The sequence below is a fragment of the Thermobia domestica genome, chromosome 8, assembly GCF_964235325.1.
Source record: "Thermobia domestica chromosome 8, izTheDome1.hap1.1, whole genome shotgun sequence".
NCBI classification, from domain to species: Eukaryota; Metazoa; Arthropoda; class Insecta; order Zygentoma; family Lepismatidae; genus Thermobia; species Thermobia domestica.
In genome coordinates, this window is record NC_137461.1 from 287,216,991 (window position 1) to 287,243,094 (window position 26,104).

Genomic DNA, 26,104 nt, shown 5'->3' on the forward strand with positions numbered 1-26,104 from the left:
TCAAAGAAAATAAGCGGAAATACGGGCATTTGGACCGGAAGTGTAGTCCACTGTCATGAATCATGTGCTACACAGAGCCCATATCGACAGACATCTACCTGAAATTATATTCCACACATAACTGTAAACAATCTCTTATCCTTGGTTTTTAAATCTTTGAATTCACAGTTATAACTCTTTCGTGACATTAAGGTTTTTAGCCTACCAAAACATAATAAAGAAACTTAGAAGTACGTTGGATATCAATGTGTATTAAAAAGAATACTGTAATAAAGCCCAGAGCTCAAAAAAGTGAAACATTCATGTTCAAGAAATGTATACGTTGAGAAAAAGTCTACAAAGTTCTGTAAATTCAGTAATTACGGGAAATGTCGTGATGCTATACGGCTAAATTCGTGATATTACTTATATAATGATTAAATCTTGAGTGTAATGTTACTTACTGACAACTATAGAGTCTCTTTTGTTATAAGCTGTTTCAGTCATCGAGTATTTTACATGGCACGCACTAGTTCGTCTCCATGCGCATCGAAAATTACGACTGTTTTAGGTAGCTTAGAATTAGCATTTAGATTGTGTGCCTTCATCATCTATGGGCATGTTAGGCAGTCAGTATATGGGATGGTGTTCTTCGGCGATCACATCCGAGGGAAGGGAAGGAAGGGAACAACCTAGGAACTATATGTTACGTACTATCTCGGCATTTGCCTAGTATGAATTAGGAAAACTCAAGAAACCCTCATTCAGGAAGGCTGGCACTTTCTCGACCGAATGTCCTCACCCGGGGTCGAATTCACAACATACCTTAGAGTTAGCGAGTACACTCCGCGGTGCCACTTTGCTAGTTTAGGGTAAGATAGGATAAGATAGAGTAGGGTAGGAAATGGTTAGGTTGGGTTAAGATAAAAATAAGTCTGGATCCCTTCTGTGAAAATTAACCCAGTGCTATTTCTCGGCCTACATAAGGATACCAACTGTAGAGGGTGTTGTAAAGTTGGCCCCAGTCATCTTCCATCCTGCATCCATCGCAAAGGAAGCGCGATTTGTATCTTGTCAGTCCTTAGCACAGCTGGTGAAATCATTCATCACACTGTAAACATTGTATCCAATTTTCACTATTCACATCACAGTCGTTAACACTGCAGTGGTCGCGCGTTCTAGTATTGTAAAACAGGTGTTTTATTTTTAGAATCCTGAGCAATTGGCAACACACTCGACCTTAAGCGGTTATGTACCTTTCTCCGAAAACCTTATGTACATTCGAGTCAATTTTCAGCGCTTGTTCTTGCACCTGCTCAGATTTGTTCCATGATTTCATAAGTGTTCTACTATTATAGATCGCGCGACTATTAGCGTACAAGTTTGTTTCTTACTAGTGACTTATTTCGTTTTACATTTTCACGATATTTTTGTGGAATACGTATTTGTAATATATGAAATGTCAGTGCGTGACAGAGAAGTGAGTCTTTAGTTAGAAGAGGCAGAAAGTGAATTTGGGATTGAAGACATGTAGGAGCTCGAGGAAGATTTTGATAAAGAAAAAGTTGAGTGCAGTGATACCGAAGATGTACGTGGCAATATACCGGAAGAAGAAGAAAACATACCAGTACAAGCCAGTATTGAAGTCATGGATCTTGTTGCACCACCTTCTCTCGATACACGTGCGTTCTACATCGGTAAAGAGAAGAAAGTAAAAACTTCTCGCTGGTATGTAGATCCCGTAATTCCATAATGCCAATAAACTCACGAATATAATACCAGATTTTCATAGGCTTGGCTCACAAGTCATCTTTTTTAATGCCTAATTGATGATGAATTGATGAAAAAATAGCTGGTGTTAATGTTTTCAATATATATTTAGAGCAAATAAGAATAATGAGAATGTCAGACGAAAGAATTTCCTCCATGATCTAGGTTTTGATCTAGGTTGATAAAACCAGCAATAAGCCAACGTTTAGCCGTGAAATCCTTGCCAAACGAGCTTCGACGCAGAGGAAGACTTCTCTTTGGGTTCAGTGAAGGTGTTCCATTATCACAAGACAGAGATTCTGGGTTTGGAAAATGTTTCCTTTGTGGCCATTCTCGCAACAAGTCAACAAGTAAAAAAACTTTTGGAAAATGCCAGAGATGGGTGTGCCCAGACCAGCAGAAAAGCGTGTGTGACGATTGCTTGGAGTAGGCAGTCATTCAAAAAGAGTACATCAAATCATTCTACCTGTACGATGTATAATAGAAAAAGATTTATGCTGTTATATGAACACTTATACCGAAACTCTTGTTCGATTTTCAGTTCAACATTGTTATATATTAAATACGATATACCAAATGTCTATTTCTGTCAGTGTTCTTGTATTAATCATATTTGCGGATCCCAAACGTTTCAGCTATCGTCTGATCTTATTGGCCGATACAGATAGGACATCAAGTGTCACGACCTAGATATAGCAGAAAGTAAACGAAAACTGATGTCGTCCCTCGTAGCCGAGCGTGCTAGCGCAACGTGCTAGTAATGAAAATTGTTTTTGGCGAGGATTCAAACCCGGACCAAGGAGCTTTTCTTATTTTTAAAAATTTTTTCATAACACTTCATTAAAATTAGATTGAAAATAATACCCAAAAAAGCGATTTACCGATTATTTTTTTAAATTTCCATAACACTTTTTTCATTGAAATAAACTTGCAGTTTTACTATACGGATTCATAGTAGTAGTAGTAGGAAAGGGTTAGAAGCCCCGCAGATGTTTTTTGGGTCCTGTTCAGGACATCAAATGGTCAAATTAAAGACTTGCCCTTTTTTCTGTACACTTTACATGACCAACTTAAAAGAGCTGGCTAGGGTAGCGCGCGAAAATAATACAGGGAAGCGCGTGAATACTGAAATGTTTGGGATCGGCAAAAATGCCAACTGGTTCATACATTCAAGTACAATTTACCTTATTTAAATTTATTTGCTTTCTTTCTTGAGGTTTATTAAGGTAAATCTCATAAACTAACGTCAGATTGTTTCGCAGCCAAGTATCTGAATTTATTCTGTTCATGGCAGGCCTATAAATTTGTGTTCTGTATAGTTTACTTGTCCATTGCCATATTAATATGATAGTGATTTAGGCAGTTTGACTACAAATACGCGTATAGCATAGTTTCCACTTTGATCCTGATCCGGACGCATAAGGATTGAATGTTCTTGATGACTATATTGCTTTTATATTTCAAATTCTGTGTTTCTATTTGAATTTCAAGGTTAGCATACAAACTCTGGACAGATGGTGTAAAGTACGAAGCGTGTGAAAATGTATTGAAAGTGACCGACACCATGTTAAAGGCTTGTGGTGGTACAGGATTCAAAGAGGAATTAGGTAAGGGAAATATTTTTCATTGTGCTATTATTGTTCTAAAATTAAAGAAACGAGTTGATGTATTTTACTTACATACATATAACATATTGTTGTTTTTATATTTCCAAAATTTTGATTTCCTTATACGTTCACAACTATCAGTAGTTCAAAATTTTCTGATTCTAAAACCTGCTTAAAAGTTTCGTTTACACAAAATATTGTAATGGGCTCATAGGCGCCTCCAGGGGGGCGAAGAGTCGTTCTTCCTCCCCCCTCAGTGGTATATGAACCATAGTGCTGCAAAAGCCCGGTGAAAGAAAGAAAACTGAAAATCGTTTACCGCACTGCTCTACTCCCTACCCCCATGAGTTCGTCCTGGATCCACCCTTGAGTGGAGTCGAGATTCCCAGGTGGTCTCTTAAAGATGCCACCTTCTTAATGAAAGCGTATTGTTCAATAACAGAAACCCTTTCAACAACATAAATAATTTCACTAAACAATATTCTTTTTAACCCTTCAAGTGTCGAATTGTTTACAAGACGTCTTTATTTTATTTTATTTTATTTTATTTTTTTATTATTGTTTGAAAATAGAACTCCAGTTGTCGGAAAAGTCGGCTGACAGATTTTGGTGCGAGATGACAAATGTTGATTTGCGGAAGCACTAGCGTTATTTACATCCAAGCAATTGTTGTCATGTCATGAGAGGTTGAGTGTCATGTGTATTGATAGTGCTCTTTGTGTGGTTTGTTTTTACAGATTTGACAACACATGGAAGATGGAATACCAAAAGTTCCATTTCTGTCCTATTTTATTGTTTTAGTTCAGGAAAGGGAAGAGAGCCAATGAAAAGTTGCGTAAAGTTTATGGCAACAATGTTCTACACCAGGAGAAAAGTGAGATGGAACGCGGGGGACGTCGTCCCCCACCTCCAAAAACTATTACGGCGTCCCCCAGTTTCTAAAAATTACAATGGGCAAAGATAGGCATAGTGAACGGCGTGGTGTAATGCCGCCACCCACCGTCCCCCTACCTTCTCAGATCCACTTTTACCCATGCTCTACACGAATGTCAGTGCCAGCAACTACAGTCCGTGCTGGTAATTTTGATCTCAACGACACCTTTCGGTAAGAAAGGCCAACCGAGACTGAGGACGACTAAACAGAGGCATTAATTGACATGAATTATCGTTATATGACACGAAAGAATACATAAATATTGAACATCCTTTAGTCAACCAAACATCTGAAGAAACTGAGATACATAAACAAGCTCAATGTTTGTGTTCGTCATGAACTCAAAGTTCATTTGAAGCCACGGGTAGACATGTGCGACGTGCTCATTAAACGTGAGGAAAACGATCTTTTTTCTGAAGCGATTGATAACTGGTGATAAGAAGTGGATCGTGCACAACAACGTGGTACGCAGACGTTCACGATCTCGAGGGAGTGATTCGACTGAAACGACATCGAAAGCAGACATTTATTGATATAGCTGATAACACGTTCGATTTTCTCCTTGAGTTCTCGCACTGTTCAAGGTTTGTTTGCGTAGACGTTTAAGATTTTAGAAGCTCCAACAGGTTTAGCAACAAGGAGTCAAGAGTAAGATCACGTGGTCTAGCTGGTCAGTTTTTATCAGCACTTCAAAAGAGGACCTGGTCTGGGGATTTTTCACGTAGCAACATAATCACCTTCTGGGAGCTAGCGATATTTTGTTGAAACCATTTGTTTCTCATATCATTTCAATACAAATAGTCACAAGAAAACTAGTACTCATATTTTGGTACTGTTCTCCACAAACCGTCTCGATATTCCCATTCTCGACCTTAAAAAATACGATCTTCTCGCTCCATCGGTCTAAAACCCACACCAGACCGTTATTTGTATGAGCAGTGTTACCAATCGAATCACAAAACATGATAAGTAAAACACATTTGGCATTCTTGCGCGTTGTAATAATGTAAAAATATTTGTAATTCTTCTCCAAGCAGCATTCTATTACACATATTAAATCCGTCGCTCTTATTGGTACACCCTTTACGTGCGGTTTATTGGATGTAAGAAACGTTCGTGCTATGGAAAACCAAGTTGTTCGAGGTCTATTTAAATTGAATGTGGTCGCCAATTTTTTCATAAACAAAATACCAAAGAAAATACATTTAAACATATAAAAGTTGTAAAAATTAAATAAAAAATAACTATTTTTCAATCTAAATGAAATCTTTCGGTTTTACGTTCTAAGATTATGTCTACGTGAAAAGAAGTGGATAATTCAAGAAAGTAACTGATCATGAAACCAACTGATGAAATGAGAACTGGAATACGGGAAGTTGTCCGCGACAAAGTGACAGCCTGGGATCGAACCAGGGACCTTTGGTATTTAGAGTTGAGCATTCCAAGCTGAGCCACCGTGCCCCTGTTTTCCAATTTTAGTTAAATTGCAAGGTACCCCGTGTGCTTCCAACATCACGTCTGACTGTAAACACATTTCAGACGACAGCCACGAAGAAGACGTCGTCAATCATCGCCAACGATCGGCAAATGACGTAGATTCAAGCAGTCTCCAACATTTCTGGATAAAAAGAGCCGGAACACCGCAGAAGGCATCAATCTTCACCGATTGATCACCTGCCACTCTTAAAGAAGCCGGGTCTCTGAGAGTTCATTCTTGTTAGGACGCTTGGTCTTTGCAAGTACTTAACTACTCCCTAGGACACCTGGTCTCTGAGAGTTCATTGTTGCTAGGAAGCCTGGTCTTTGCAAGTACTTAACTACTCCCTAGAACACCTGGTCTCTGAGAGTTCATTGTTGCTCGGACGCCTGGTCTTTGCAAGTACTTAACTACTCCCTAGGACACCTGGTCTCTGAGATTTCATTGTTCCTAGGACGCCTGGTCTTTGCAAGAACTTAACTACTCCCTAGGACACTTGGTCTCAGAGTTCATTCTTGCTAGGACGCTTGGTCTTTGCAAGAGCTTAACTATTCCCTAGAACACCTGGTCTCTGAGAGTTCATTCTTTCTAGGACGCCTTGTCTTTGCAAGTACTTAACTACTCCCTAGGACACCTGGTCTCTGAGAGTTCATTCTTTCTAGGACGCCTGGTCTTTGCAAGTACTTAACTACTTCATAAGACACCTGGTTTCTGAAAGTTCATTGTTGCTAGGTCGCCTGGTCTTTGCAAGTACTTAACTACTCCCTAGAACACCTGGTCTCTGAGAGTTCATTGTTGCTCGGACGCCTGGTCTTTGCAAGTACTTAACTACTCCCTAGGACACCTGGTCTCTGAGATTTCATTGTTCCTAGGACACCTGGTCTTTGCAAGAACTTATCTACTCCCTAGGACACTTGGTCTCAGAGTTCATTCTTGCTAGGACGCTTGGTCTTTGCAAGAGCTTAACTATTCCCTAGAACACCTGGTCTCTGAGAGTTCATTCTTTCTAGGACGCCTTGTCTTTGCAAGTACTAAACTACTCCCTAGGACACCTGGTCTCTGAGAGTTCATTCTTGTTAGGACGCCTGGTCTTTGCAAGCACTTAACTACTACCTAGGACACCTGGTCTCTGAGAGTTCATTGTTGCTAGGTCGAATGGTTTTTGCAAGTACTTAACTACTACCTAGGACACCTGGTCTCTGCGAGCTCATTGTTTCTCGGACGCCTGGCCTTTGCAAGTACTTAACTCCTCTCTAGGACACCTGGTCTCTGAAAGTTCATTGTTGCTAGGACGCCTGGTGTTTGCAAGTACTTAACTACTCCCTTGGACACCTGGTCTCAGAGATTTCATTCTTGCTAGGACGCCTGATTTTCAGTAGCGTAGCGTGGTATTCCGAAATGGGGATGACAAAGTTAGTCACTTGTCTGATATAATACAATACAATACAATATATGTTCAATGTGTATTCTCCTTAACAAGTGGAAAGATTCACTATGCAGCAAACGTTGTTTCGATGACTCATGTTTTATAGCTTTCTTCATGAAATTACACCACTCCGACTCCTTTGCCCCAAACATAATGCAGACGAAACATAATATTTTATTCCTTACAGAACACCCAGAAAGCCAAGAAAACCTATCATCATACCACGAAGACTGAAATATTCGCGACTGATTGCTAGTTGTTGTTTTTATGAAGAGCTTTGGGATAGGTCGTCTCCCATTCAAAGAGCAACGCTGCTCGTAAGTCAACCGAGATATGGTAGTTAACAAAAAAAATCAATTAAATTTGTGTCTGGTACTGTTGTTGTAGTCATCATTTGCTAAAAGTTAATAAGGTACTATACCTTGTAGCAGACGAACACTTTCCACAGCTTTGTCTCTTAGTTATAAATGCCTTTTTCTTCATACTACAGTAAAACAATAAAACAATTATTCATTTCAAGTCACAACGCAAAAGAAACTCTATACCGCCAATTTTTCTTGACCACCAACGATCAATGTTGCTAATCAAAAGCATAAATCTAATACAGAACGCAAGGGCATAACCAGGGAGAGGTGAGCCAATAATTTATCACAAAAAAATGGATTGTAAAGCCATGTTCATGAAACTTGCAGAAGCTTTATATTTAGCACGGGATAATTTGCAACCATCCCATACGATTACACAACACAAATAGAAAATTAACAGGCTGAGTCTGCTCATTAAGGCCCGCAAACAGCCATTAAAGTTTAGGAGAGAGGCACAAATATGCTAGGGGGTCCAATCGTCACAATTCTGGATTTCTTTTATCAATAACTACTCTTAACAATTAGGAGGCCAAAACATTTAGGAGCCACGCTCCCCTAATTGCACGCCTGGTGGGGCATACAGAAACAAATGCGTAGATTACGTTAGACGCCAATAAGCAATTGTCTCAGCTCCTTTTCTGCCACTAGCATTGTGACGAGACTTGTATGAATATTGTTTCCAGTATAATTCCCTTTATTTCTCTCTCGTGGGCAGCTTCTTTCTCCGCATACCATACTTCAATCTCGTTTTTTTTTTTTTTTTTTTTTGTCACCCCTAGAAATGTGTCATCTTCTGTCCGGACCTTAGGTGCCCGTTCGTGAATATGGGCCTGAGTATGTATATCATTTGAAGATGCAAATAGAAAGCACTTAAAACAACTCTGGAGGCCTATTTCTGTGCGTCTACTTCATTGTCAGATATCAAGATACAGAAGAGCCCAAGTAAACTTTGCGAAGGGCGGGGGGTGCTAGCTCTCCTGGCTTACCAGATTGGTGACCGTGATTCTTGTGTATGTGAGCCCTCTCAAAGAGTTTCTGGCTATACCCTGAGACATGATATGTATTTATGATGTAGATTATTAGTTTGCCTTTAATTACGATTACAATTACGATGCATTTAATTACGATTAAAGCATAACTATTTTTATACTATCACTTACATAAGCGACATGCTTCATAATTGCGTTGAACTAACTATTTATGTTTTGTTCTATTTCCTTGACAGCGCTCGTACGTTCTATACAGAAACCATAGCTTAGTTCAAAATATATAGAGTTGGCAGTACTTGGCCATACGCCAGCTTATATCCAAAGCAAATGTTGGGGTTGCAAGGGATGACGGGGAGTAGGAAAAGAAGAAGTTGGGCATGCGCATTCGACAGAAAGCAGACGAAAATCCCGATGCTTGCAGTAGGCCTAGATGCCCAAGGAACATAGCATACAAGAGGAAAAACAGAAAATGTGCATATAAGTGATGCGCATGCGTAGTTCCGCTTGCCAAAGTAAAGCGAGAGAGCGCATCCAGAAGATTGCAGTGGAAATAATTGTGGTAATTATAAGCAAACAATTTATAAATATAATGAAATACGTACTTTTTCTTATTAACAGGGGATGCCGGGCATACAGGCGTTCCCTTACGCTACGCCGCTGCTGATTTTTGCAAGTACTTAACTATTCCCCATTACACCTGGTCTCTAAGAGTTCATTGTTTCTCGGACGCCTGTTTTTGCAATGGGTTTCGCCTGGGGTCCAATCGTCACAATTCTGGATTTCTTTTATCAATAACTACTCTTAACAATTAGGAGGCCAAAACATTTAGGAGCCAGGCTCCCCTAATTGCACGCTTGGTCTTTGCAAGAGCTTAACTACTCCCTAGGACACCTGGTCTCTGAGAGTTCATTCTTGCTAGGACGCCTGGTCTTTGCAAGTACTTACCCACTCCCCCAGGACATCTGATCTCTGAGAGTTCATTCTTGTTAGGACGCCTGGTCTTTGCAAGAGCTTAACTAGTCTCTACGACACCTGGTCTCTGAGAGTTCATTCTTGCTAGTACGTCTGGTCTTTGCAAGTACTTACCTACTCCCCAGGACATCTGATCTCTGAGAGTTCATTCTTGTTAGGATACCTGGTTTCTGCAAACGCTTAACTACTCCCTAGGACGCCTGGTCTCTGGATTTTTATCCTCCTCTCTAAGATGCCTGGTCATTGGCAGGCACTTATCTATAAATTTGCCGCAAGAGCGTTGGTTCCTCTCGCCCTAAGACGCCTGGTCATTAAGCTTCTACAAATTAATCAGCGAACCACCACGATATCTAGAAGAACTTACATTTTATCCGCAATATTTATTACTGTATGTAAGAAGAATCTTTATAATGAAAAGGTGATAAGAAAGTCAAAAATTCCCGTGTACCGTCTTTTAGCTCTACCCTAAAAGACAGACTTTTACGATATTGTTATACTCATATCACAAGCCAATACTTGACTCTACTTATATAGTACAATTTTTAAATTTCTTGACTCCAAATTTTGTCGAAGTATCCTAAGGCCATATTCATAATGTATGCCTACTCAAGATCTTGTCTTCAGTAAAACTTAAATTTCCGTCTTGAAGCAACTCTTATTCATAAATATGTTTCAAGAATTGTTAGCGAAAACGCATGTTGGTCAAGACTGTTATTTCTATCTTGTACAAAATATGGGGCCATTTCTGCTATCAACTTTGAATTTGCGAGATCGAAAGCTTGTCTTGACAAATATTAATGAGGAAGGTCAAAATGCCATTTTTTAAAATCAAGTTCTTTTTGAAAATCTGTATCTCAAAATCTTGACTGAGTGGGATTATGAAGCAGCAATTTACTTCTCAAGACAGATCTTAGGAAAAATGTTCATTTAAATACAGCTATGAATACAGAACTTAGTCTTTTAGTGTCTCAATATAAAAAGAACAAATACTGAATTGATGAAAATATTGATAGGTTACGACTATACCAAGTTTTCTTGATTGAAGCCCTTTCTTACTTACAGGTCTCGAGCGTCTTTTGCGTGACGCTAGGGCAGCATGGGTAATGGCACCCACAGGCGAATTTATTAGAAATACTATAGGCAAATACATTCTTCTAGGAAAAGATGGGGCAGATGTTTGGTAAGTTTTTTTTTTTTTTTTTTATGTCTGGGCTCTTGATACTTTTTATCCTACTTGTATAACAAGTGTATAAACTCGAGACTTTGTACAGTATTATCTGCCATATAAGCATTGCTACAGTATTTTAATTACAACTTGTTAAAAATTTAATTAATAATAAGTGTGTACTTCAACGGTTCCAAACCTAGGAGTAGGCTCGTTTTTATTTTCTTTCTCTTTCTCTCTCTCTCTCTCTCTTTTTTTTAATAGCTTATAACTAAGCTTCATGGGCGGTATTCAGAGAGAATGAGTTAATCATGGGTTAGTCTCGGACTAGTTAATGGCATACTAAATCTTTACTAAGGAAGGTGCACTTTTTTGGTATTCAGAGTCTACTTTGAGTACAACTAAAACGTTGATTTGGGTATGATTAACTTACACAACCCCAATGCATTGGTGAAACAATAAATGTGGCAACAACGGAAAAGTAGATGAGCGCATGCGTAGTCTTTAAAAATGAAAATAGATGAGTTACGAAATCCGAAATGTTGTGTCGCACGCTAAACCGTGTGTAAAAGATTAGCCTCTGCTCTAGATTAATTAGTCACATGTGATTAACTTCGTCAAATACGACGTCCTAATCAGAGACTCTGAATACAATTTTTATAACCACCCGTTAGTCAAACTCGTAGTATGGCTTTAATCAGACGTCAAAACGACTCTGCATAAGGTCCCATCTGTTTTAGAAAGTAGCTAAGCGGATGTGACGTTCATGTGGTATTATGAAGCACAACGCTGCTACTAATAGTTGTCACATTCACAAATATTTATAGTTGTCACAATAGTTGTCACCAAAGAAATAGTATGGTTCAAGAAAAACCCGGCGGTGTCTCTTATATCACTTTCGTTACATTGTGGGAACGATTTGAATTTTAATTGGATGCATATGGAGTGGTGCATCAGGGTGATCAGTGCAGTGTTGCCAATTTGGGGGGAAAGTTGCTAAATCTGGGGAATTTGACCACGATAGCGACAATTTTTTTTCGATTGGCGACTTTTTCAGTGATTTTTAAAAATGAAATGAAATATTTGAGTTTTACGTCCCACGGTTATGCCGGTTAGGCTAAAGGAGACGGTGATGATGAGTAATGAATGAAAATGGTGGAATGAAGAAAGTGGGAGGAAACGGGAGAACCCGGAGAAAACCCACGCACATGGTGTTTGTCCACCACAAAGTTCACTTGGCGGGGGCTGAGATCGAACCCGGGACCCCAAGCACCGGAGGTGAACGCTCTACCACTGAGCCACCGCGGCCCGAAGTGATTTTTGAATGACAATTTAGCTACTTACTTACAAATTTATCGACCTTTTGCTGCAAACAACCTGTTCATCTGTAGAGAAGCATTATTAGTTCAAGACAGTTTTTATGTCCTTTGCTTTCTTTTTGTTTGGTTTAATGAGCGCAAGTTATCAAGAATTTGTGAATACAACGTACCCACTCCCCCATAATTCCGCTTGTTATCTGTTACTCTTGCCCTCTAACGGAGAACAATTACAAACTTGATTAGTTCACAGAGCTTCCGTTGAGACATTACCGATAAGAGCGAGACATTACATTACATTACAGCATTACCGATAAGAACGAGATTAGCTATAGATGCGTGATTAAAAGCGAAGTGGGTTTTTGATATATTTGTCCTTTGGGATCGTTTAATTATTCTGCACTTTTTTTTTAAATGCAAAATGTAACTACTGTAGTATTAACTATATAGGAACTATTACGGTATGTCTCCAAAATATGAACAAAAGGTCCCGAAACAATATGAAATGATCCCTGAATTCAAGGGTTGTTTGCGCCCTGTTGAAAAAGATGTGAGTACAACATACCTATTTTACATCTACAACTTTAAAACAATGCTTATAGACAACGGATTTTACGAATAAGTTTTCTTTTAGCGACTTTTCACCCAAAATTGGAGTCATTCCACCTCTCGTTTAGCGACTTTTTGTGTCAACATTTTAGCAACACTGGATCAGTGGCAGTGTGTCAATAATAATAATAATAATAATAATAATAATAATAATAATAATAATAATAATAATAATAATAATACAACTAATCCGTTTTTAACATTCTCTTGTGTATTTTAAGAATTGCTTTTCTTCCTAGATTTTGGCTTGCTTTTCATGCTTGCTGCTCTCTTATTTTGGATTCTTTTGAAAATTACAGCTTAAATGAATTAACAATATTTCTTCAAGTCGTTTCTCTTTATTAATTACAACATGGAAAAAAGAATTGATCACTACATTATCGACAGTGTTACCAATTTAGTGGCTTCCCTTCTAAATTTAGGCTGAAAGTATTTGAGAACAAGATGCTCAGACGAATATTCGAACCCAAGAGGAACGGGAATGGGGGTCGGCGGAAACTTCATAACGAGGAACTAGGTAAATATTACGGCTTACCAAACATTGTTAGGGTCATCAAGTCTAGGAGGCTTAGCTGGGCAGGACATATAGCCAGAATGGAAGAAAGTAGGAACGCTTTCAAAGTCTTGACTGGAAGACCAATCGGAAAACGACCATTAGAAAGACCTAGGCGCAGATGGGAAGACAATATTAAGATGGATCACGCAAAAATAGGAATACAGAGTAGAAACTGGATCCAGTTGGTTAAGGATAGAAGTCAGTGGAGAGCTTTTGTGAACACGGCATTGAACCTCCGGGTTCCATAGGCTATAGAGTTAGCTTACGAAGCATGAATAGATGCCTAGGCTGATACTACAAATAGATTAAATACGCATTTACTGAAAAGATGGGTTCTACTGATATTGGATAGTCTTATATATAGTCTTCGTGTGCTAGGGCCTAGGGGAGAGGAGGAGATAAGATTTCATATCAAGTTACGTGACGCACAGTCGCACGTCTTCATTTTCATTAAAAATGTAAAAGCCAAGAGAAACAAATTTCATATCACTTTCCTTTGTGGCAGTCGGATACAAATCATCACATTTATCTGTAGTGTTGCCACGAGACGAGACGAGACGGAATTTGTGTCCGTACGTACAGCTGAGACACCTTTCCAGCATGAGGAGAGGGGCATATATTCCTCTGGCATTTATTGTAATTTTTGTCCAAGTAGCGGAAGTGGAATTAATACATATTGATTACACTACTAAACGCACTACAGCACGAACTACAGCACGAAGTTCAGTTTGAAATACTACAGAATACGATTCTTTTTAAAAACCCAAGAGAAATCAATTTTATCTTACATTCCTTTGTGGCAGTCGGACACAAATCATAATACTTATCCCAAAAAGCACTTTTTAAGTCAGACTTTTTAAAAGCACAGTCTCCCTCAGGTCCAAGATTGAGGGGGACATGTCCTCCTCGTCCCCCCGGGATTTGCGCCAGTGGTGAAGGCGTAACTGAACGTTAGAGTTTCATAGGCCATACAGTTGGTTAGCTTACGGCGCACCTTAGAACATTAACGTAAGATACCCTAACCTGATCTAAATATTAGCCTAGTAATCTTCAATACTCTTTGTGACGTCACTCTACCATGTTACTACCCTTATTCTATTATAGTCTAATCTTTGCTACTCTGAGTTACTCTACTTCATGAGTATACTCTACCTTACTATAGGTTACAGAGAACGCATTTTAAAAATAAAAGTACATGTTTACAATCATTACATAGTGCTAAACTACCTAGGTACTTGGTATCTGCATATCATTTAAAATATCATAATAATTCATGTTTCTGGCAAGTTTTTACTATGGGTAAATTCCTCAATGATTTGATTTCCAAGTAACTTTGATTTCATTTTTAAAATTAACCTAATCTACTCTTTCTTCACTGAATCCTTATTACTTTTATCAGTGGTGCCCACCCCCGTCATGTCCATGACGCAACCCCCCTCAATTGTCTATCCGTAGGTGTTCTTCCATGAAAAAAATCTTTTCGATTAATTTTTACACCCTCTCAAACATATTTATATAGATTTTTAACCCCCCCCCAAAATATTTGAATGACGCAGTTTGCGTCATAGCCCCCCTTTGTGGGCACCCCTGCTTTTATCTAATGTAAATAGAATCTTTTTAAAATAGTATTTATATCGAGTGAATTTCCTAAAATAAAATTTTACCGTTATATCTCTTATTCGAAAAGTACGTACTTGATTTATATTTATTTATACAAGTAACAATACAGAACATAGTGGACACACACACTGCACACACAAATAGTGTATCTATTTTTAGGCCGGAAATTATCCGGTACTCCAGAGACTTATTATCAGCCTATAAAAAAAACTTAGTTTACCTACCAGCCTATATGGCCGGATGGCCTCCGGTATTCCACAAGGCCCAAAAAAAAAAAAAAAAAATTAAACACATACTATGAAATACATAAAGACAGACAGACACATACATATATATATTGGTGGCAACACTTCTAATACACACACCACAACTATAAAATTATTTTATTTTTTTCTTTTACATTTATTAGCACTACGACTGGTAACCTCGTGGAAACATTAACCTATATATATCGTGGAAACATAAACTTATATCTTAGCCTACCTGTTCTGGGTTCCACTACTTGTGGTTCTTGAGACGCAATATGTTAGACACTATTCAGTTTATTTGTTCTGGGTTTCACTACTTGAGGTTCTTGAGACGCAATATGTTAGACATTATTCAGTTTATTTGTTATACAACACACACCATTTTCAAATAATAATATGTCCTATTTATCACAGGTCAGCGTCTGCAAATCACCGAATTTTGTGTCAAGAACTGCAGAAGCTAAATATTGATGAGAAAAGAAATCTTGCACAAAGTTTGCTCGAAGAAATTCAGCGCGACGCTGCAAAGTCATCTCGTGAAACCGGTCAGGAAATTGATTTCTATAATCCATTTAACAACTGCAAACCAAAGTGGCGAAATCAGGTAATTATCTGTAACTTTATTTACACTTCAAATACAGAGTTTATATTTCATTTTATAAATTGAACATATATGTTTATTATTTTCTCTCCTTTTGCTTTTTTTCTTCAACTTCCTACGGTGAATTCGTTAGGCGTAAACATTAATTCTCATCGCCTACATCTTATACCTGTTATATGTAGCCTTGAATTTGTTTAAATTACTGTTTTTCTTTTTCTTTCTTTAGCCCAGCCGTAGGTTTTTTATGTGATTTTAGGCAGCCTTAAATCTATATTCCCACACTTTATTTGTTATACTTTATATGAGTTGACTGTTCTGCCTTAATAATCGAAACTCTGAGTGATAATCCTTGTCAATATGGTTCAGTATAATCCCTGAAACCAGCTATTGAAAGTATTCTCTGATTTTATTGTCTGTTGATATACATAAAGTTAAAATTGTTAAATCATATCTGTCTTGGATATATGTATGTTAAGTACATCATATTTGAATTTACGAATTGGTCTGAAACAAATTAATGATTTGATGTGGTTTAGTAAATTTTGATTATAATCTTGTAATTATGAGTTTTCGCTAAATACTTCATCAGATTCTTTCCTTTTATATATATATATATATATATATATATATATATATATATATATATATATATATATATATATATATATATATATATATATATGATTTTCATTGAATTATAGGAATTCTATAATGATGTGAATGAGATTCCAATTATTTCTTGCCAGAAGGTTTTGTAGGCAGTAAGGTTCATATCCAAGATTTCTAGAAATTTTTACCAGTATAAATTTCCAGTGTTTTCACAAGCAAAAATTATGTGATCAATAGAGCCAATATCTTTTTTGCACCAACATAAAGTAGTTTCAATTTTGTTTATTTGATATAATTGGGAGGGTGTTAGTACGGTATTAAAGGGTAGTCGGTAAAACAGTATTACTTGATATCTTGTCCAGTTATATATGAAATTCCATGGTTTAAGTGTATTTATAACCATGATTTTCCAGTAATATTTGTCTGGACCTTGTCTATTAAGTGATTTTCATTCATTTAATAATTGAGTTTGTTCTAAGCAAACAACTGTTTTAAAATTTACATGACTTGTTTTGATTAATGCAGGTGGTCCGTTATCACATGCCGATTTTGCGGCCAGGTCTGTTTCATCATGAAATTTTATTTTTGAGTGTGACTTTGTATAAAAAATTGCTTATATACCCTTTTTCTTGTAATTGTTTGTATAAAATTTTAATATTAAGTAGAAGCTATGTAGTTTTGATGGTCCAATTAGTCTGTTATAAAGCATAAAATACACGTAGATCATCAGAGCATATACGTGAATAATTTCGTTTTAGAGTTTTAATTTGTATGAGAGCTTGTATTGCGAAAGCCTCTCCTTCAAAAATTGTGAAAGTTTTTGGAAGTTTGTATGTTTTAATGATGTTTAAATCAGGAATTAATGTTGCTGCACCAACATTTTTCCCCTTATATTTTGATGCATCTGTAAAGAGTAAGGTACAATTAGGAGGAAGTTGATCCAAGTGCATATTCCGAATATTTTTGTTAATATTTTTTTATTTCTTCTATGTTGTTAGTAATGTAATATTTCGACGTTATTGGCTTAATTTGTATTCTACTGTTCTAATGAATTTGTCTCGTATACAATTGCTAAGACACATTTTTTTACAATGTTTATTTTATTTTTTAAAATTCTAATCCATTCTTCTGTTTGATAGTTACTGTTCATAGATTTCTTTCAAAGTAAATAGTCCAAAATCAAATTGTTCATAAAGATTATTAATATATTCCATTGTCCTGATTGTACACAATTAAAGATTATATGGTCTGGTGGCTCAGTATCTCTATTGCACCAACATATATTAATTACAATTGCTTGTTCTGATAGGTTAATTACCGTTATCCATATTGTTAAAGTCCTTTAAAGACTGCTTTTCATACTATTGAAAATAACTTTACCTAATTATTTTCGGTGAGTAGGCAAGTATAGTTAATGAGTTTTACTAATATTTTTCCTGAAGTTAAAGTAAGTATTCTAATATTAATCTTGTAACGCCTCACATTTTTAACCCTCTTATTATAATTGTATTACTATTTTTACGAATTACGTAAACCGCAAACCGTTCTGTCATAAGGACAATAATTAATATATTGTGTCCTCACGTGGAAGCCGTAATGTAAGATTTTTCAGTGTTTTTTTTTTTTTATTTTTTTATTTTTAGCATAGTAATTTTGTAACCTACGGCATATCTCTAAGAATTTAAGTTTTTGTTGTAGTTAGTGCCGAGTTATTTTATATTTTTGATTGTAAATAAACACTACAATGTACAAAAGAAATACAATCTAATACAAAAAATCATTACAGATGATGGACTAGGAGTTAAGTTCCAATAAGCCCCGCCGGGCAAAATTATGTGCCGTTAAGAAGTGAAATAGACCAAAGCGAACTTAACCTTACTTAAACCTATATTGATCTAACCTAACCTACATTAAAGTAATCCAACTGAACTTATTCGTAAGTGCTTATCATGTTGAAAAGCTGGTGGGGTTAATGGAGTAAATGTCTGCAGAAGATATAAGCTTTTCTATAAAGTGTACATTATATCAACTTTCAGCACAGCAGTTCTTCCGTCGCGGAACGCTGTTTGAAAATTGCTGTTATAATCTATTATTTATTATGTATTATTATGATTTGTAGCCTATTGTAACAGACGATGGCGTGAATCACGGCCCTGGATTACATCCCGAATGTTTCCGAAGCCTGAGTTTAGTGGAGCGTTGTGATCTTAGTAAAAGAACATCTCGCTTTGTGTTTTCTCTTCCCCAATCTACCGACCATAGCGGCATGTACACAGGACAATTTGTACAGGTAAGTAAAACGTAAAAATACTCTATCTAAAATGAACACTAAATAATAATCATAATATTTTAAAATCAAACATTAATTTAAATATTAACTTTGTAAGTTGACAACTGAGAATTAATTCTTTAAAGTTGATTCACAGACGGAAATTATAAAAATCAAGCCTAATTCCGTAGCAATTTGCGTCAACACAACGCAACATTTGCGTTTTACTTTGAGACGTTCGACTTCACATACTGTTTTTGCAATATGATGTCAGTGCTGCAAAGTTAGCATTTTGTAATCATATGATATCTGCAAATTTATTTCAAATACTTGCCACTAAAGTCCTTAACGTATATATAAGTTGCGTTACGTTCCGCAAAGTTTGTAGAAACTGTTACGGAACAGGGCCCGTGTTATCGTGATTGATTGAGTAACTCAATGAACAAGAAAAGCAAATTATTGTATTTTGGTACAAGAAAGGGGAAAGCAGACTGTTGTAAAAACATAATGAATTTTTGGTCAATTAAAATGTTTTCTTACATTATGTACTAAATAGAAAATGCAAGCTTCTTTTAGAAAATAAGTATAATTGTTGCAAAAATAGCAGAATTACAGTGGAGAAAGGAAGGAATATATCAGGGGTGCCCACAAAGGGGGTCTATGACGCAAACTGCGTCATTGAAATATTTGGGGGGTTAAAAATTTATATAAATATGTTTGAGGGGGTATAAAAATTAATCGAAAAGATTTTTTTTTTCATGGAAGAACACCTACGGATAGACAATTGAAGGGGGTGCGTCATGGACATGAGGGGGGTGGGCACCACTGAATATATGGCTTCATCATACATTCCTCTTGTATGGGACACCTAGTAGAACTTCATTACGTTCGCTCTTCTCTAAGTGTATGGATCGCAACGAAAAGAATGCAACTACCAATCATAAGATCTATCTATTATCATAAACTCAAGTACAAATTCTTTTGATTTGATTTAATTTTACATTCAGTTTTGCATCCTTTCAGCGGCGAGGCTACTTAAAACTTGGACCTACAGCTTGACGTGAAATCCGAACTTCCTGCCGTGAATCGAACCCGGGTCTCTGATGCCAAAGGCGCGTACGCTACCTGCTTAGAAACGAGGGAGATACGTACAAATTTTCTGTTTCGTTGACGCAAACCGATACGTAATTAGACTCCAGATTTAATAGAAAGAAGCCCACAATACTTCATAAATGTTTGTATTTATTTTCAATATCTAATATCCTCATAATGCTAAACAGACATGATAATTTGTCAGTTAATCATCATATTGTATTTAACTTTCCGTATATAAACCCTAGCAGCACATGCAGTAGGCTCAAAATTGAGAAACGTTAAGACTAGCAAAGTACCAACATTGTCTTCACATTATAGTTACTCTCTTTTGCCAAACATTTGCCAACATAACCCTATGAGAGGAAAAAAGGTGCAATTAGCAGCTGGAAATTATTGTATAAATGATGGTAGATTGTTGAGTGCTCAACACACACTTTAAACTACGTCGAGACAATGTATTTTTCAATTTCATTTTTGCAGTTACCAATTTTGCCAATTGTGCCGCCATTGCCTATCGACTGTGTTGCTAGGGAAGTTCGGTCAATTGTTTATATATATATATATATATATATATATATATATATATATATATATATATATATATATATATATATAATTCCATAGATTTTAGATATAAATATGCAGTAAAAATAGGACTAGCTCGGGAGAGTAATGCTCCCGGAAGTAGAAACGAGAAACACAGTTCTGATTGGTTGGCGTTATCCACTTCTTGCCACGTTGCAATAAGATAGCAGAAATCAAACACTTGCTGCTGTCGGCCTTGGTGGCTGAGTGTTCTAGCGCTATATGTTAGTAATAAAGGTGTCTTTTGGCGCGAGTTCAAACCCGGCCAGAGGAAAGTTTTTTTTTTACATTTTTTTTACAATTTTGTAACACATTAAATTAAAATAATATGAAAATAATACTTAAAAAGTGATTTATTTATTTTTGTGCAGATAAGTAGTTGTAGTACTTATGCCCTTGTAATCCATGATATAGGGCTCGTTTTGTTCCCCTTGTACTTCATGATATAAATTTTGTGACCAACTTAAAACAACTGGCTAGGATAGCGCGTAAAACAGCTGGCTAGAGTAGCGCGCGGAAAAACGTACTTCGGGGAGTATTACTCTCCCGAGCGGGTCGTGTAAAAATGGATTTACTAATTCAATACAATATCTCTTTGTTGCCTTAATTGTATTAAATGCTGCTACATGCCTAGTACTACTTGAATTCTATAAGATTTTGTAGTAAATTGTTAAAAGAATATTGGTTAAAATAGTACCTGAGATGGCAACTGCGGAGTCCGTTTAGTAACACATCATTTGTATTATTTTGTGTATAGTTGCCAAACAACTATGATTTGCAGAAACATGTTCCTTATCAATCGGGTAAGACTTTTATGAGAGATAATGAAATGTGGTATAAATTATCCATAAGTGGTTACGACGAATAAAATATAGTCGCTGAGAAAGAGAAATATGTTGCCATATGACAATCCTGATTCTTGAATGAAAGAAAACCATCCGTAAATGATCACTACAGTAATCAATCGCGATTTCAATAATGGTCTTGACTTAACCCTATTCTGAAGAATCTTTATGGGTTGAAATACACGAGAAGGTTAATTTCGAAAATAGTTGGAAACATTTCTGCTGATGTGTCAGAAAATTCATACGCGTAAAAAAGATATTTTTTGTGAAAGATTACAGAACATACAATACATTATTCTTTATCTGGTATAAATGATAAATGTGGCACATAACAAAGTGGGAAAGGGTAAGAATAACCAAGTACCAAGATTGGCTTCACATTATAATTGCTCGCTTTGCCGAGCATTTGCCAACATAACCTTGCGAGAGAAGAAAAGGTGCAATTAGCAGTTCGAAATTGTTGAATAAATGACGGCAAAACATAAAAATTAATACAGTCTCAATGTCTGAAATTTAGTTGTTTATGATATTCGTGCAAGGCGATGTGCACGCTAAGGATTACAATATATATGTATCTCGATGGGTTACATTCACCATTCGAGATTGGGTATTACCAAAGATCATATTGAAAGAACACCATGACTAACTAACTAAACTAACTATATGGCTTATGGAACCCGGAAGTTCAATGCCGCGTTCACAAAATCTCTCCACTGACTTCTATCCTTAGCCAACTGGATCCAGTTTCTACTTTGTATTCCAATCTCTGCGAGATCCATCTTAACATTGTCCTCCCACCTGCGCCTAGGTCTTCCTAATGGTCGTTTTCCGATTGATCTTCCAGTCAAGACTTTGAAAGCGTTTCTACTTTCTTCCATCCTAGTTACATGACCTGCCCACCTAAGCCTCCTAGGCTTGATGACCCTAACAGTGTTTGGTAAACCGTATAAATTATGTAGTTCCTCGTTATGAAGTTTCCGTCATTCCCCATTCCCGTTTCTCTTGGATCCGAATAGGAATTAGTTTCAGGATCTTGTTCTTAAATACTTTCAGTCTATGTTTCTTCTCTCAGAGTAAGCGGCCATGTTTCGCAACCATACAGAACAACAGGCCTGATTATCGTTTTGTATATTTTAAGCTTCAAATTCCTCGACAGAATTCGCGACGACAAGAGATTTTGAACTGAATAGTAACATGAATTCCCTGTTTTTAGTCGACATATAATTTCTTCGTGGATATGATTTTCGTTAATTTTAAAGTATCAACTTTATCAAAAGTATTACTTAATATTTTAGCGCATCCATAATTTGCCGTATTACGGTCCCGACTCACTTCCATGTATTTAGTTTTCTCTGCATTTACTTCTAAACCCATGTCCCTGCAAGCGTTTAATAAAATCTCTGCATTTCTTTCTATTGTTCTCCTCTCATCCCCTATTAAATTTACATCATCAGCGTATGCCATAACCTGGTGAATACCGTTCAACTCTTGGCGCTGGTTGCTATCTTTGATGTTCTTTATAGCGTATTTCAAAACAAAGTTAAATAGTAATGGCGACAACGCATCTCCTTGTTTCAGTCCATTTTCGATGCGAAAGCTCGTGGACAAAAAATTTCCTACCCGGACTTTACTTTGGGATTCATTTAAACATATCTTAATTAATCTAATTAGCTTTCTCGGTATTCCAAGTTCTATAAGAACGTTGCATAATGTTTCTCTCCTAACCGAGTCGTACGCCTTTCTAAAAATCAATAAATAGTTGATGCACCGGGATATTGTATTCCCATTTCTTTTCGAGTATTTGGCGAATGGTAAATATTTGGTCGATAGTTGATGGATTTCGTCTAAATCCGCACTGATAATCTCCAATAATTTCGTCTGTGTATGGGGTCAATCTTGCTAATAGAATATTTGGACGGATTTTATAGGATGTTGACACAAGAGAAATGCCTTGATACTTATTACAGTCAGTTTTGTCGCCCTTCTTGTGAATTGGAACAATGATTGATTCTTTCCACTCTTGTGGCAATTCTTCCTTGTTCAGATAAGGAGAATGAGTTTGTGTATCTTGTTCCACAATTTTTCGCCTCCAGATAAAATTAACTCAGGCGAAATTTCGTCTACACCTTGAGATTTGTGTTTCTTTAATTTCTTTATAGCGGTTTCTACTTCTATTCGGTTGGGTTCTGAAATATACGGTTCTGCGGTGTGTATCTCCTTTTCTCTACGCACATTTGTTTTGGCTGAGTGTTCAGCAAATCGTTAAAGAAATCTTTCCATCTATTTAAGATGCTATCTGTATCAGTGGAAACTGTTCCATCATCTTTCTTAAATTCGTTGATCCCCTTATACATGTCCCGAATGTTTTTATTTTTACTATTATCTTCAAGTTCCTTAATTTTAGCTTTGAGAAAATCGCGTTTCTTTGTTCTAAAAGTTTTGGAAGTTTCCCGCCTGATGTCTACGAAATTTTATGTAGTTATTTCATTCGGATTTTGTAGCCAACGTAATTTTGCCTGTTTTCTCTTCTCTGCTAGTTTAGTGCATTCCTGGTCGAACCATGGTTTGTTCCTACGTATTTCCGCGTGTCCCAATTTTTCTTTTGCTGAAATTTTAATGCTATCTCTAATTTCAATCCAAGTATCCTCAACACTAGTGCACTCCGAATCTTCTAAAGCCGAGAATCTATTCGAAACTTCAATCTGGTATTCCTCTCTTACCTGGCTCTCTTCTAATTTCTTTAAATTGAATCTCTCCGTTTTCGGACAATGAATATTACCTTTATTCAACGATAATCTCTCTCGTATTATCGCTGTTACCAGGTAATGATCAGTGTCACAATCAACCTCTCTAAACGACCGAACATCAATTATGCTAGATTGTCTTCTTCTATCTACTAAAACGTAATCAATTTGATTATACCGTGACGCTGTTCCTATTTTCGCGCTCCTTCGTTCATCCACTTAATTCTTTAACACAATCGAGGTGTTATTCACACTGCTCAACATCGGCTTTGTCAAACCAAAAGCATCGGGATCCTGTGTTAACAGCAACTCCGGACTCTTACCACCTTATGCAGAGTCGTTTTGACGTATGATTAACGTTATACCAAAGGCCTGACCACTGCAGGAAACATATGTTAATCGAACTCTTTAGTATGGGACTAATCACGCGTCAAAACGGCTCTTCATAAGATCCTTAGTGGTGTGTTAACCGCAACATCCTAAGATGGTTGTCATGCTCGTACAACTAGCTTATGTTAAAATGAAATTGTATAAATTTTATCACTTTTGCTGTGTAGAAAATCCGTTGCGTATATCTAACAAAGTTACCAAAGTGAAGCAATAAAATTTTAGGTAAGAAATTATCTTAAGAGGCCCCATCACGGCGAAATTAAAATACCGCTAATTTTACAGTAATTCTGTGATATCTTCAAATAGATAAAAGATAATCAAAAAATGGAACAAGACCTCCCTAGATAATATTATTTTACATGAGATACCGTTATCACCACTTACTTATCTACTTTCGATTTCAAGCCATTTAGAAATCCGGCATTTATTTTCGCGTTTCTAAATGCTGCGAATGGAAAGCTACTAGGTGACTCGCGATAACGGTACCTCATGCAAAATAATATTGTCTAGGGAGCTCTTGTTCCACATTTCGATTACCTTTTTTCTAGTTGATGATATCACAGAATTACTGTAAAATTAGCAGTATTTTAATTTCGCAGTGATAAGGCCTCTTAACTAGTATTCATTCCTTCATCGCGCTCTCATGAAATTTATTTAAGTTAGTGTTAAAACGTTACTCATGCACTGATCAATATGACTTTCCATGAGACTCATTTTTGTTGTATGACATTAAAAAAAAAAAAGCATCGTATCGTTCTCTAAGCCGTTTCCCTAGCGAGCGCGATGCAAGCATTTTTCCACTGAAACAACAGATGACGTAGAAATATGGCGGTCATTGTTTTAAACACACGAGTAACAGAGCGAAGTTCAATCGCAAATTTCGACTAGTTAGAATCATCAGATAAGCGAAAGGAAGTGCTTTCCGTAACCAGATAGCTCTGTAGTATTTTATAGTGCAATAACAAATGTCAATGGAAATGTCCATTATTAGACTTCCAAAATATGCTATGCATAAGTGTTGAAAGTCAAATAGAACGGCTATGTTTGTTCGTCCATCCATCTATCAAGGGGTATCAAATCTAAAGCGGTAAGATATATCAAGAAGATTTTTTTGCAATCAATTACGCGTTCCACGAATAGGTTCCATTCCCTCCGTCACGCGCGCCAATTACATGGGTGCTCCGGGTCTCCGGCACCCACACAAATAATCTTGTAGGTGCGCCGCACCCACAAGATTTTTTAGTTTGGACCCAGGTTTGAACCCGTTTCTCTTGCGTTTAAGTCAGTCGTGTTACCGACTGAGCTAGGGCAGCCCCAACTTATAGTACCGATATATTTTACTTTATCACAACACAGTCCTTCATAAGAGTGTTCATAAAAGATTTTAACTAAAAATCAATGAATGAAATATCGTGACTTCCCTAAAAACATATAGGCTAACATGTGCCGCCATTAGTATGCACCCACATAAATTTTGGAAACACGGCACCATTGCCCTTCGTTAGCCTCGTATTCGTTGCAGATAAAATTATTGGTGACAAACTTGCATTAAAATTAGGTATTGAAACTATATATATCTTATATATCTTATATATATATATATATATATATATATATATATATATATATATATATATATATATATATATATATATATATATATATATATATATATCTTTGTTAATGAGGTCTTTCTACCTTGTTACAGGCTCGTGTAAAAGAAGGCGAAAGGGAACATTTAAGATACTTCTCTCCTTTGTCAAGACCGGATGAATTCGGACGTTTAGAACTAGCTTTAAAATTTGAAAGCCATGGATTTATGTCACAGGTTTTCAAAGCTCTTAAGCCTGGTGAGTCATTCACTATTCATTATATTATTATTATTATTATTATTATTATTATTATTATTATTATTATTATTATTTAGACTCTA

The 26,104-nt window shown here is 36.6% G+C and overlaps 2 protein-coding genes across 7 annotated transcripts in view; one reads left to right on the forward strand and one right to left on the reverse strand.

Moving 5' to 3' along the window:
- The window catches only part of LOC145693678 (acyl-coenzyme A thioesterase 9, mitochondrial-like), a 154,138-nt gene extending 138,685 nt beyond the window's left edge, over positions 1 to 15,453 (reverse strand). Inside the window, exon 1 of the mRNA XM_081769925.1 lies at positions 15,269 to 15,453. The gene's annotated coding sequence lies outside the window, so the exon portion shown is untranslated. The remainder of the gene's footprint in view (positions 1 to 15,268) is intronic.
- LOC145693676 (uncharacterized) overlaps positions 1 to 26,104 on the forward strand; it is a 206,828-nt gene that overhangs the window by 63,055 nt on the left and 117,669 nt on the right. For all 6 annotated transcript variants that reach the window (XM_081769921.1, XM_081769922.1, XM_081769923.1 and 3 more), the window contains exons 9-13: positions 3,241 to 3,356; positions 10,582 to 10,699; positions 15,448 to 15,637; positions 18,363 to 18,533; positions 25,880 to 26,021. In XM_081769921.1, the coding sequence (XP_081626047.1) occupies positions 3,241 to 3,356; positions 10,582 to 10,699; positions 15,448 to 15,637; positions 18,363 to 18,533; positions 25,880 to 26,021 (737 nt within the window). The remainder of the gene's footprint in view (positions 1 to 3,240; positions 3,357 to 10,581; positions 10,700 to 15,447; positions 15,638 to 18,362; positions 18,534 to 25,879; positions 26,022 to 26,104) is intronic.